Source organism: Labrus mixtus, chromosome 12 (assembly GCF_963584025.1).
Source record: "Labrus mixtus chromosome 12, fLabMix1.1, whole genome shotgun sequence".
Taxonomy (NCBI): Eukaryota; Metazoa; Chordata; class Actinopteri; order Labriformes; family Labridae; genus Labrus; species Labrus mixtus.
In genome coordinates, this window is record NC_083623.1 from 21,060,200 (window position 1) to 21,073,439 (window position 13,240).

A 13,240-nucleotide genomic window follows, 5' to 3' on the forward strand; every position below is an offset into this window, starting at 1 on the left:
TAGGGGTACTTAAGGGAACTGCAGGGGATATTTGCCCTGTGAAAATACAATTAAAACAATGACATTACAAGTTCAATAAAGAATGTTATTGTACATTTAATAAACCATATTTCATTATGACTATTTCTATTTTCAATGTTACTGTTAAAGCTCCTATGAGTGTTGTGTTGACTTTGGCTCCCCCTGTTGACAAAGTGGAGCTTTGCAGATCCTGTCGTATACTGTAGTGTTTTCTGATAAAAAATCAAAAACGTTTTTATTTTTCCCCATCAAACATGTAACTCATGATGAATCTCTGACGTAGGAAAAAATAAAAGAAAGCTGTCTTGGCAGCGTGCTGTTAATCAATTGGTCTGACACCTAACCCAACCTACCTAACAGCAAAAGTTAAAAACATCTCACAGGAGTTTTAACTGCTGTAGAGGTTCAACTGTGGCAACAAACTCAAACACTTCAGGTGTGTGTTTTTGAGTAACAAGGTATTCGTTTTGTTAATAAGACGTAAAGTCTGCCAACCAGAAGTTTTATGAATATAATAAGCGAGCATAATTGAAAGTGATGAATAATTTCACAACGATGACAAATGATCAGGAAGATGTCCTCTGACAAAGCTGTCCTAACTCAAGGTCCCCCTTACAGTTTTATCCCCGTGTAGTTTCCAGCTGTTTCACACGATCCTCGTTATTCTCTTGACATGGAAATAGTTTTAAATGACATTTTTTTTAACATCTGCATTTCAACAGATGTTAATGTGTGACACAGGTAGAACGCTCCGCAAAAAAGATGAACAGTGTCAAAGATAAGTGGACACTGAGTTTAGTATGGATCTCTACTCACAGCAGTTCAAAGTGAACACATGTGCCATTCCCTATGCGCATTTTGATTAACTGTGATCTGCAAGCTCCCAGCTGTACAAGTCTGCTTTCTGTTCAGTTCTATCTAGCAGCACGATTGTCACAAGTTACTTACTTGACTGAACTTTACATTTGTGCCTTCACTTTAACATTTAAAAGCTGCTGAGGAATTAGAACATCTCGTGTTTCCCTCCTCCTGCTTCTGTTGGGCTCTAAAACCCCCAAAATAGGATTTCATGAATTATAAACGACTTAGATCAAAGTTTTATTGATATTCCATTATATCAGACGGGGTTTCACAGCATCTCGTGAATTATCTTTTACTTTCTCAGCCTTACATGTTAAATATCTGTGAAAACGTTGAATCTAGCTGCTCCAGTTTGTGACAGAGCAGCGGCTGACTGCTGAAGGAGTTAAAAAAGCATATAAATGGTGTTCATGTTTTAGAACATTAGCTACAAATTGGGCATACTGTACATGCTGTGCCTGCGCTCTGTGTCGCTGCTGGCCAATTTCTAAAGCACACCATAAATTCTTAGATTGATTTTGTACTTTCCAGGCAGCTGCTGGTTTCCATTAATCTATGTATGCCACAGAAACTACAGAGATGTGAAAGAAGCCATGCTGTCCGATCTGAGGTAGCGTTAACAAGCCTTTTTTACGTTTTGACAAAGTTGTGGTTGAAAGGAGTGACTTTTTGAAAGCTTTCCTTTTCAAGGATTCAAGGATGTTCAAGGATGCTCTTACTGTACATCAGTGAGTGGGATTTTCTTTTTGAAGGGATAAAAAAAAAAAGAGAGAAATATGTAAATGTTGCAGTTTCTTGCGTTAAAAGTTTCTCGTTCAGTAGCTCACTCTGCTTGTTATTGATTTTATTTTTATGTCAAGATAATTTTCAATTTTAAAGAGATAATAAGTCCATGAACAAACTGAATCAGATGGAGAAAAACATTCATCTGCAACTATTTGAAAGTAGATATTTTCCTTTTTTTTATTTAAGCAAACACGATCATGACCATGTTCATGATCTGGTAAAAGATTCTTCTTCATGTAGATTTTCTCTGATTTCAAATATTTATATATCTTTGTGTTGGACTTTTTGTCAGAAAACAACTTGTACATGTACTCTAAAAAAATGCCTTATTTGCAGTCCTGATGGATACAGGTGTCTGCTGGGTCAGGTAAGATAACACAGTTACACACACGCACACACACACACATGTCTATCCATAGACACATTTGCACCATGCTTGCTCTCTTGCTGCTGCATGGACTCTCCTCAGGAGCGCTCCCATTCCCCACTGTGTGTCACAATGCAAAATGATCACCCTCCCCTACCTCCCTCTCCTCCCCCTCCTCCCATACTCCAACCTTCTCCTCACACCACCCCGCCTCCCCGTCCTCCTCGTGTTCCGAATCCGGCCTCCAATTTGTTCCACTTCCCCATACCTCATTGTTCAAAATGACACTTTTACATTTTATGGTGAACCAATTATTCTGTCTTACACAGTCCGCTGGCTCTGCAAGCCAACCTGCCCGGATCAACTGGGGAGCGTGGTGCGGTGGGTTGGGGTGGCTGGTGGTGGTGGTGATGGTGGTCGGGTATTCGGAAAGGGAGGGAGAAGGAGAACAAGGGAAAAGAGACGACTAATAGTAGCTCTCGCTGACACCTCCACAGGGATGGGCAGAAAGAGCTGGAAACCGAGAAGTTAGCAGAGGGAGAGGATGAAGTGTGGAGGAGAGGTCAGGAGAGGAGAGTGGTGGAGGAAACAACACAGGTGGATGCTGTGGAGGTGTGTGTGTGTGTGTGTGTGTGGATGCCGCAAGGGGTCGGAGAATGAAGTGAATGTAGACAAAGGAGGATTTAATTGAATGATAAAGCGCTGGAGAGAGAGTGAAAAGAGAGGATAAATCACAGCAGGGATAAATAAAGAAGACGGAGTACAAGGGGGGGGGGGGGCAGTGGTTGTAATGTATGCCTGAGGATGAGCGGGAGGGGGTGTGGGACATTAAAAGAGGAGACAAGAGAGGGAGAAAGGAGCGGAACAGAGGAGCTGCAGGAGAGGCAGAGCAGGGGGATGGACGGAGGGAGTGAAAACCAGCGCTTTTACCTGCGATGCGCCTTAGGGAGGAAGGAGGTGGGAGGAGGGATGGGAGTGAAAACAGCGGGCAAAAAGATTCAAGGAAAGGATGGGGCGGGTCAGCAGTAGAACGCCGGGGGCCAGGTGGGTGGGGAGGGAGAGACAGATGGAAAGAGAGAGAGAGAGAGAAAAGAGGTGGAGGAGTGTATATGTTTTATGTTGTATGCGCCTCAGGGCTGCAACTACCAATTCTTTTTTATCATTTTATGTATTAATAATCTTTTTCATTAATCGTTTAGTCTATAAAACATCAGAGAGGAGAGCAAAAGGCTTTCACAGAGCCGAGGGTGACGTCTTCAACCCACTTCTTTGGTCAGAAACAGACTAAAACCCAAAGATAATTCACTTACAATGGTCTGTAGGATGGGTTAATAGCACTGATTTCTCAAGTTGATTACATTTAGATTCACAAAGACCTGCCTTGATGTGAATTGATTTGATTCTCGTCCACTTAAGTACAGCTATTGCGTGAATACAGTACAAAAGCATCTCTCAGCATCTATTCTTGGAACTTCTTTTCTTTTGCTCCACATGTAAACAACACTGTTTTCTTTAAAGTATTAAGTTGCTTCAAGAGCAAAATCATTTCCCTCCTTTTTAACTGTGGACCTAAAAAAAGAAAGTCAGAATACACAAGAACACCACTCTTAAAAAATAACCACAGGCCAGCACTTTGTGTACAAATGCAGACCAACTGTTTCTTTTTTCTGTGAAAAGATTCAGATTTATAATGCTTAAACACTTCTCCTCCAGAAAATCTCCTGATATTTCCAGGAGGAGGTGTGTATGTGAACGCACACAGCAGACTTTTTCACTCGGACTTCACCCGGAGTTTCTCCTGCCAAGACCTCTAGTATTTTTTCCGCAGGAAGTCCGAGTGGGCTGATCTGAGAACGAAGCAGGATATTCTCCGTAGAATTCAACTCGATCCAATAGGAGGGAGAGTGACGTTTATATGCTGTGACTGCTGCACGGTGCATAGAGTGTCTGCACGCGACCACTACGATCTCTGTGCTCGTAATTAAAAGGTCTATCTTGGTATTAAGAGTTACAACAGCCATAAATAGAGAGAGAAAGTACATTTTCCAATTTTAAAAGCCGTAACTAGAAAAAGAGTCCATGTTTTACTTAACAAGACACATAATATAGATCATGGACATCATTTTTTTTCAGTGCTAATTATTCCTGTAAATATCTCAGAATATTTCCATGACACATGTTTGTACTACAACTCCAAGTTTGATCTGCTAAACTGTCCAAGCTGCAAAAACATAAACCATTCATTTCTACCTGCATCATACTTGTAGGGAGGTGTGTGTTTTATGGGACTTCAGTAAAATCAACACACTTGAAAAGAAAGAGTGCCTAGTAGGTCAGTTGGAGGAGAACAATTCAATGTAAAGAAACAGAGACCTCTGTTTATCTGCAGCTCTCCTACACGATGTAACACAGGCCAGTTACAAAAACAAAGAGACAAATGAAGTCACATAAGGTCAAAGAAGAGTAAGAAAAACTCCTTTCAATGACAGTCAGCTGACGAAAACAAAACACCTTGAGCCGTGTTTAAGTTGCTAAAGACCATGGACTGTATATTAATATGGACAATGCTTCTCCATCCCCTTCATTTATACAAAATTGAAGCCAAAATAGCTCTACCTCTGTCATATTGCGTTGGTGACATAGTATGGAGCTAATTCATGCGCAGAAGTGAGCTGGCTGGTGGACCCGCTAAAGTGACTAATCAGAAAAATGAACACCAAACTAGACCTAAATCAGCATGATCATTACTTCCTCTCACAACAGAATCCATGTCCAAAAAATGTATTCAACGTGTGTTCAAACTTTTTAGTTTGACCCATGTCCGCTCTCTTAACATATAGGAGACAGGGTTTATGACCTATACTGCAGTCGGCCAGCAGGAGGAGCTCTACATATTTTGGCTTCAGCCCCCAGGCGGCTGTTGCTCCATCCATCTTAATATAAAGTCTTTGGTACAGCTTACTTGGCATTCTGCTGGATTTTGCATTATCAAAGGAATGATTAGCCCAAGAAACAGACACTTTAACATTTATTTTAAAACCATTAGATGTAAAAGAGATGACCCCTGGAGGAAAACAACTGCTTTTACTAAATATAAAGATACATGTTTTTACCTGTTTTACAGTCGCATCAGTACATGACACAAAAGACACATTCAGACCGCTTGTGTATCACGTCTGTATCTTTAAATATTTTGAGTCCAAAAAGGTGTGAAATCATTTGCATGTACCACAGCTCAATGTTTCAGCTCAGATGTGCCTCATCAGTTGGAGCCAAAACAAATCCAGCCATGTGCTGTAACATCTACAGTATGTGTGAATCAACATACGCCACATATGTGCGTGTCCATCTGTACCCACTTTTAATGAAAATAACAATCCTATCAGGGTTTATGAAGGAATTAACTAATCATTCAAGAGACATGTCACCAGCAATTAATCAGCCAATCAGCTCTTTTCGCTCACCTGTGGTGAAATGTCTGAGGCAGGGTGGGTGGGGAGGTGGAGGGGGTGGCCAAGCCGGGTGAGTAGGGATGGTACGGCGTCTTCTTTAGTGCCTGGATCAGGTTGTGCCGGTACTCCGGATCTATGGACCACAGAGAGCCTTTACCTATGCTCTGAAAAACAAAGAAGGAACAAAGATGTCAGTGAGAAGCACACACAACCACAACACAGCAAACTCACATGAGCCGAACGACAAGTCCAGACCTGGTTCCGGGTTTGTATTTACCAAACCACCTGTGCACACAGAATGACTCCCATATTCCCCCGCGAGGAACACGATTTAAAACATCTTCATTGCCTCCTCGCTCTGAATTTTCCAATCCTCTGCTTCTCCTTGGAAGAAAATTCTTGAGGCTTTTTACTGATTAAGACACAGGGAGACTCTTTAACTTTTTCCACTCCAGAGGCGATGATCGTGTGTATTTTTAGATCAAAGCAGTCCCCCCCCCCCCTCCCTCTCCTCACCTAATGAAGCTGTCGGCTCCCAATCTGAGTGAAAGCAGCCTATAGATTATAGAGGAGGGAGGGATCTGGCCATGGAAATACAGAAAACAGTCTCCGTCTTTATCTCTCACCGCCTTCTCCCCGCTTTCATCTTCCTCGTCATCTGAAGGTGGCAAAATCGGGAGTTTGTGTACGACAGACAGAGAACAAGAAGAGGAAAATAAATGTTAAATTAAAAAAAACCCATCCCGTGCCGTGTTCAGCTCACTTTGTAGTGCTCTGCGATGTGATACAGGTACAGGCTACAGGGAGGGGAGATGTCAAGACTGCGGGCTTCTGATTTCTGCAAATACCACAAGGAATCTATTAAAAAGGGAAATGTCAGATATGCCAGAGCATGTTAGCATTAATTGGAGACAAATTCTAAAACCTGAGGAGCAGTTTGTATTGAAAAAGATAAGAAATACACACTTTATGACTCCACGGGCAAGTCGAATGTTCATCATAACTTCTCTGGATATTACAGCGCCATAGTCTTTGGAGCGTCCTCTTCCCAAAAAAAAAACATCTCTCCACAAGAGTGTCACTATTTCTGGGAGGACAAGTGGCTGTTTTTCTGGTAAATAATTCAGTTATTTATGAATACTTTGCTGCAACTTCTGCAAAAAGAAACTCAAATTATGCTTCCCGTTAGTATCATGTTTATCATCCTGTGACCACTCAGATCTATCTTATTTATATATTTTATACTTTGCAAACTTCTTAGAAATTTAATGAGCAAAAGAGTCAACTCAGGGGTACAAAGTTGTTTTTCTCCTGCACACAGCGAAGAGCAAGAATAACTGAAGACCTGCTCTGAAGTGATGACATGATTGATAAAGTATGCTCCAAGAATCAGCCAATCAGAGACAAGGACTTACATCTTACATTTTCTAAGAAAGAGACAGAGCACAGTCTAAATTGAACCAACACATTGGCAACATTTGAAAAGTGGGATTTTAGACAATGTGCAGGAGTTCATCTGCAGTTTTTGTTTACTACAAAACAAGAAATCCCCCAATGCTGTGTGATAAGGACTTCTAATGTTGTTTCTGCTGTATCAAAGAGGGTATGTTGATTGTTTGATTTTGAGTTGTATTTAAGTTCTGCAGTCGGGACAAACCAAGCATGAACCAACAAAACTTAAATATGAAAACCTGTTAAAATATGTGGAGTACATAACTTTAAATGTAACTGCAAAAGTAGGACACGTCCTAAACTTCAACTGAAGCATGCACATCTGACGTCCAGAAACATAAATCCAGCTGCTAGTAGGGATGTCACAATATACTCCACTCATGATATATTAACATTTGCGATGCTCGGTTCACAATACGATTTTGTGGCAACTTTTGCATGGATGCAAGTAGCCCAGTTTATGTTCAGGTGGCCTCATATAACTGTTCTTTGTGATGCTTTTATGTAGCCTTTTGTGCTGCCTTTCACCTACGCTGCTTTACTTCTTGTTTTTATGGTTTTGAAAAGACACAAAAGGTCCATCTGCTAATTTCAAAGTTACAGGAGTAATTAAAGACATCTGAAAGAATCATCAGCAGTAGAAAATGTTTGATGCATTTGCACTCTCTGAAGACGCATAAGCTTTTAGGTTGTTGCAACATTGTCTGTTAGGTCTCTTGGTGCGGAGACACTACTAAGAGGAAGCAAGAGAAAGAGTGAGAGAGACAGAGAGAGATGGACAATAGAATTCAAATGCACCATTCATTGCTGTTTACAAATGTGAATCACAATTTATTTTTCATTTTATCATTTTGAATCCTTCCTGATTTTCAACTGTCTGTTCGTTACGTCCCTAGCAACAAGCATCAAATCTAGCCTCAAACTCACCCTCACCCTCACCCTCACGTCTGATTTGTCCAAGAACTTTCTCCCTCACCCTCATGTCTGATTTGTCCAAGAACTTTCTTGATAAACCGTTTAACAATGCAAGCTGTCTTTTCTAATGAGTGAAGACCCTGCAGAACCTCTTTGGAAGCCCTGTGTGTCTCCTGCTCCCAGCATGTCCAGTGTATCTGTCAGAATCTCTGCTGCCATCACTACACAGTCTGACCTTGTAAGAATGCAAGAAGCTAATAGGATGTGTGTGCACTGTTGATTCCAGTCCCTCCTGACTGGATCTTTGCATCAGTATGGAAGTCGTGTTGAACTCAGGCCATATGTGCCATGTTTTGCTCTGAGTGTGTGTGTGTGTTTGGGACTGAGTGTGTGTATGTCGAGTTCCCTGGGGAGTGTGATATTACCCAGCATGGTCTGCTCCTGGGAGTGCTTCTATTACTGCCAGCAACGCCTCTCCTGGAGAGCATGATATTACACACACATACGCTCGCTCCCACAGAGGTGACCCCCACTGGGCCAAATTTCCCCTTGCACCTCTAGCCCGCCAGCCGTTTGTATATGTGTGTGTGTGTGTGTGTGCATGTGTGTGAGTGTGCGCCTACTGTCTGCCCGCTTGCCAGCCGATTAAATCAATGCTCCCCACAGAATCTCTGTCTGCCTGGGCCCCTGCTTCTGCCAAGCAGCCAGCCAATCAAAACGCTCAATCTCCAGACCCCCCCGGTCGATAGGCCAATCACAGGGCTCAGCTCACAGGAAGGGTCTGTCACCTGGGTTATAGCGGTCGCCTTGGCAACAGGCATCATCTGAGCTTGGAATCCAGAGGAGGTGAAATGGACTTTTCATTTTCTGACAAATTCAAAAAGTAAAAAAAAAAAAAAAAAAAAAAGTCAGCGTGTCTCAAAATCGATTATCACAAAAAGTATTGCAGGTCAAAGATTGGCTTTAAGTTCTCACTGAGGTTCAACTTTGATAGAGATTTTAAAAATAGCATTCCTTTACACGGCTGGATCTGAAAAAAAGTAAAACAGAGGAGTGTAGCCCTGACATTCACCTGAAACAGTGCTTGTGATCTCCATTTATATTACCTCCTCTCTCCATCCTTTGATCCCACCTGGTCACACACCTCTCAAATGAGCACTCTTTTCTGCATGATGATGAGTTTAGTTTTCTGCATGCACAAATATTCACATTACTGAAGTGTTTGCAGGATTACACAACAAATAATCCACAGCTCTAAAAGGTTAACCCCTGCTTTTGAAAACACCTCATCCAGTGAGAGGAAACAGGCGAGGCTCTGATTTAGATTTTAAATAGCAACTTTAAGCAACATTACTCTGAGAAGAAACAGATTTAATTATATGTATCTGTGTCACTACTGCAGTTTTCAGTAGTTTTAATAAGGGAAGGCAGCAGCTTTTTTTTTTTTTTTTTTTTTACGCCTCTGTGTTGAAAAGCTGCACAGCACTGAGCTGTGCACAGGTATGTTCATGATGGAGAAAACATACGGACTGCAACATGCCTGAAACACGTCATGGTGTGAGTAAAAGACAAAAGGGGAAGAGAGAGGAGACAAAGGCAGGAGAGAAAGAGTGTGTGCGTGAGTGAGTGAGTGAGAGAGAGAGAGAGATGATTGTGTGTTGCCAACATCTGTTTCCTGTGTTATATAAGCTGTGGGGGCTGGTCTCCTTTGGAAATAGGAGATATTAAAAAGCCGTGCTGCCTATGACCCCGCTAGTAACACTATACCACTGCTACTGCATTCCTATCTGCACTATCATCTCCACACACACACACACACACACACACACACACATTCAACTGCAGCACATAACACAAGATTTATAGTGCATACCAGGACCTGAAAAGCACAGAGATTGTTCACTTTCTTTTATACAACAAAATATAAAGAAGACAATCCTTAAAGTTCTACACTTTTCTTTCTTACTTGTGCCTGTTTCCTTCATTTTACATAGTGGTTCTCAACTGGTGGGTCGGGACCCAAAAAGTGGGTTGCGGGCCAGTTTTCAGTGGGTCGGGAATGTGTACCTGGGAAGAAAAGTCTGTGGCGTGCTTATGTTTGATTTGTCCACTTTCTTTGTTCTGTCACATGTTGTTTTTTACCGCTGAGGATAAAATTGGACATATTTCTGGATTTTGCATTAAGGAGGAGGTGGTGGGTCCAAAGGCTAAACCAGTTGAGAACCATTGCTATAAACAAGTGTTGCCTTATACATTTTTATATCTGATTCCTCTGTGACACAGAGCTCAATGGTTGGCACAAAAAATATTAAACATATCAATGAGAGTCACTGTTTCAATGTGTGGCATGATCTTCTTTTTACTAAGTTGGTCAATGTAGTTTGTTTTTTCAGTCAACCTGACACACACTGCCGTGGTACTGAAAATACTACTGCACCCACAGCTGGAAATAGTCCCAACAAACACATAGCGTCCTTCTGTTTGAACAAGGTCTGCAAAAAAACTAACGCAAAGTCTTGGGAATGAATTTAGCCTCATTTTAAAAAATAACAAACTTCTCATTCGTGACCCTTTCCTTAAAAACTATTTTTACATTTTCAGAAAGAATCATTGAAAGTGGTGTTTTTTCCATCTATATAGCCATTTTTATAAAACATGTCCACCATGGCAATCTTATACTGTAGGAATGTAATTCCAACAGTGCATAACGGCTATCACGAGAGGAGAAAGAAGATTTCATTTTCAACTCAGCTACTGAATAAGATTAAAACAAAGTTGTATGATGGACAGAGAGCACAGAGCTGACACTCTCCGTGCAGAGATACATGCAAGCCATCAGTAAGAGGCTTTGCAGTCCAGTGCATTTTTTATGTGCAATATGACTTAACCTTTGGCACATATCTGAAGCATTAGGACTGCAAACATTTTTTGATGGACATCCACAGCCAGAGTACAAGCATTAACCCTGGATGTGTTTAAGCCTGATTAAATTGTGACACATGGATCTATCTTTACTTACTGTACATACACAGATAAAGAGTGTAGGACAAGTACAACGTGGACCACGTTCACGCCTGAACACTGATTAAGATATTCAGCACAGTTGAAGAAAAACAATATGAGGTCTGTTCTTCAGAAATGAAGCAGAGGCAGCCAATGTTGGAACACTGAGAGGAACACAGAGCTTTTGAGGAGGACAGAGGCATAAAACGGGAAAAGAGGAGGAAGAGGGGGATTTTTCGACTGATGAAGACTCTTGATACAGGCCATTTTTTGTTCTTGTTGAAGGCCACTGGACAACAAAGAGACCATATGGGACAAAGAGGCCCTGTTGGGTGTAAAAGTCTCATGTTGGTTAGACATGCTACATAGAAAAACAGAGCAGGGTAATTTGGGGAAATTTCTTATGAAGCAACCAAACCTGCTTCACATGTGGTTTTGATTTAAGCCAAAGCTTAGCCTGGTTTGTGGATCTCTTGTATGTCTTTTTACAATGCATGCTGTGGAAATGACTCTTGACTCTTGCCATCCAGTCAAAGACAGAATTCTCTTTGCACCTCCCCAGAGATAAATACTAGGAAGACATTTTTTAGGGGTGCGCCGGCCAATGTATCCCTGGTCGATATTGGTCCAGTTGAAAAACATCGGCAAATCAGCAAATAATGTGACATATGTTGTCAGTAACTGATGCATAGCTCTTGTGTTGCATCCATTTAATGCTAGCAAGGTAGTATACCTGAGTGCTAATTCACAGAAGAGGTTCTATATAGTTGGCAGAAGAAGTCACCTGTTAGGTGGTCGTGAAAGAAAATGTGAGGTGGGGGAGTCCTAGACCATTTGTAGCAATGAAAAAAATAACCATTAGGATTGGCAATCGACTTGATTGTGAAAATCAGGGCTGATAAAAAATGCAGATGTTTAAAATAACAATCAGTGCATCTCTAATTTTTAAAAAAACTTTGCAGGTTATTTGCAATTACAGATCACATTTTCAGATTCCAGAAATACTTAAATCTCCTGGTGTAAGAGTATCCCATTCAGTTCTACAATTCTACAATTTTATCCAAAGCGACGTACATCAGAGAGTAAGAACAACACAAACAAGGATCTAGAGAGGAAGAAACAACATCAGTTAGTGTAAATGAGCAGCTTAAAGTCCGATCTGCAGGTGCTGGCAGGCAATGCACAGAGGCAAAGCACAACATCGACAGCTGTTCTGGAGAGTTCTAATCAGCATCAAAACCATCCTTAATATTGTCATTATCAAACAAAACCAATGACATCATTATCATCATCCTCATCACCATCATTAAGTGCATAGGTGTTCATGAAAGAGCTGGGTCTTTAGCTTTCTCTTAAAGGTGCAGAGGGACTCTACAGATCCAATGGAGTTTGGAAGTTTGTTCCACCACCGGGGGGCAACAGAGGAGAAGAGTCTAGTTAGAGACTTAGGACCCTGTTTTGAAGGTTGGATAAGACGCCTTTCATTAGCAGAGCATAGTCCGCAGGCGGGAGTGTAAATCTGGATGTAGTTCAATAAACTGATTTCACAACTTTACCCTTAACGCAATTTAAATTTGTGCTTATGATAACAAATGCTCCCAAAGCATCTCCAAATACGAGAATTGCTTGAACAACAAAAACTGTTTTGTCCCATGCAAGCGACCTCCTTCAGAGTTAAACGTCCAGCCCACCTTTGATATGACATCACTGAACAATTCATTTTTAGTGAGGTCATCCGGCTTTCTGGTCTGACTCCTTGTGATAGAGGCATAATTTTGACATCCATGAAAGCTCTCCGAGGACAAAAACCAAGACCCAATGTCCTGGATGTTCAAACTGCTTCCCTTAGGCTGATCTGAATAAATGTAATCTGATAAAAAAAAGACAACAAGGCTTGTCCTGTTACTCATGACTCACAATGACTTGACATGCCATTATCATCTCTTATCATCTTATTAAGTTGATATGGCTGACATGTTCAGCAGACAAGATACTGTTCAAACGTCCACAGGCATGATACATTCAAAGCAGTTTATCGGAGTCATGCGTCTTACTTTTAGGGTCTGTTTCAGGCGTTATCAACTTCTTAAGTAAATATGTGAGTCCTGGGTGCTTCGCTACGTTTACCAGATACAAGCTAACTTTCTCTGTCTGCTTTTTATCATAGCTTATTCTCCAAAGAAATCCCTGCTTTAGTTGAAAACTTGCAGAAAGGTGTTGAATGCTACATATGAAGATGAGGTTGAAACCCTAAATCAGATAGCAATGTTTTATTTTAGCCAATATGATTGAGCCCGTTTTATGTTACAGTTAGCAAATTGAACCATTATAATTGTCACAATATTGATAAGTGCAGTTCTAAAAAGTAGTTAAGGGGGCGCCG

General features: G+C 41.2%; 1 protein-coding gene across 2 annotated transcripts in view; it reads right to left on the reverse strand.

The window, feature by feature from the left end:
• ches1 (checkpoint suppressor 1) overlaps positions 1-13,240 on the reverse strand; it is a 64,295-nt gene that overhangs the window by 16,917 nt on the left and 34,138 nt on the right. For both annotated transcript variants that reach the window (XM_061052536.1, XM_061052534.1), the window contains one exon: positions 5,500-5,651. In XM_061052536.1, coding sequence (XP_060908519.1) covers positions 5,500-5,651 — 152 coding nt within the window. The remainder of the gene's footprint in view (positions 1-5,499; positions 5,652-13,240) is intronic.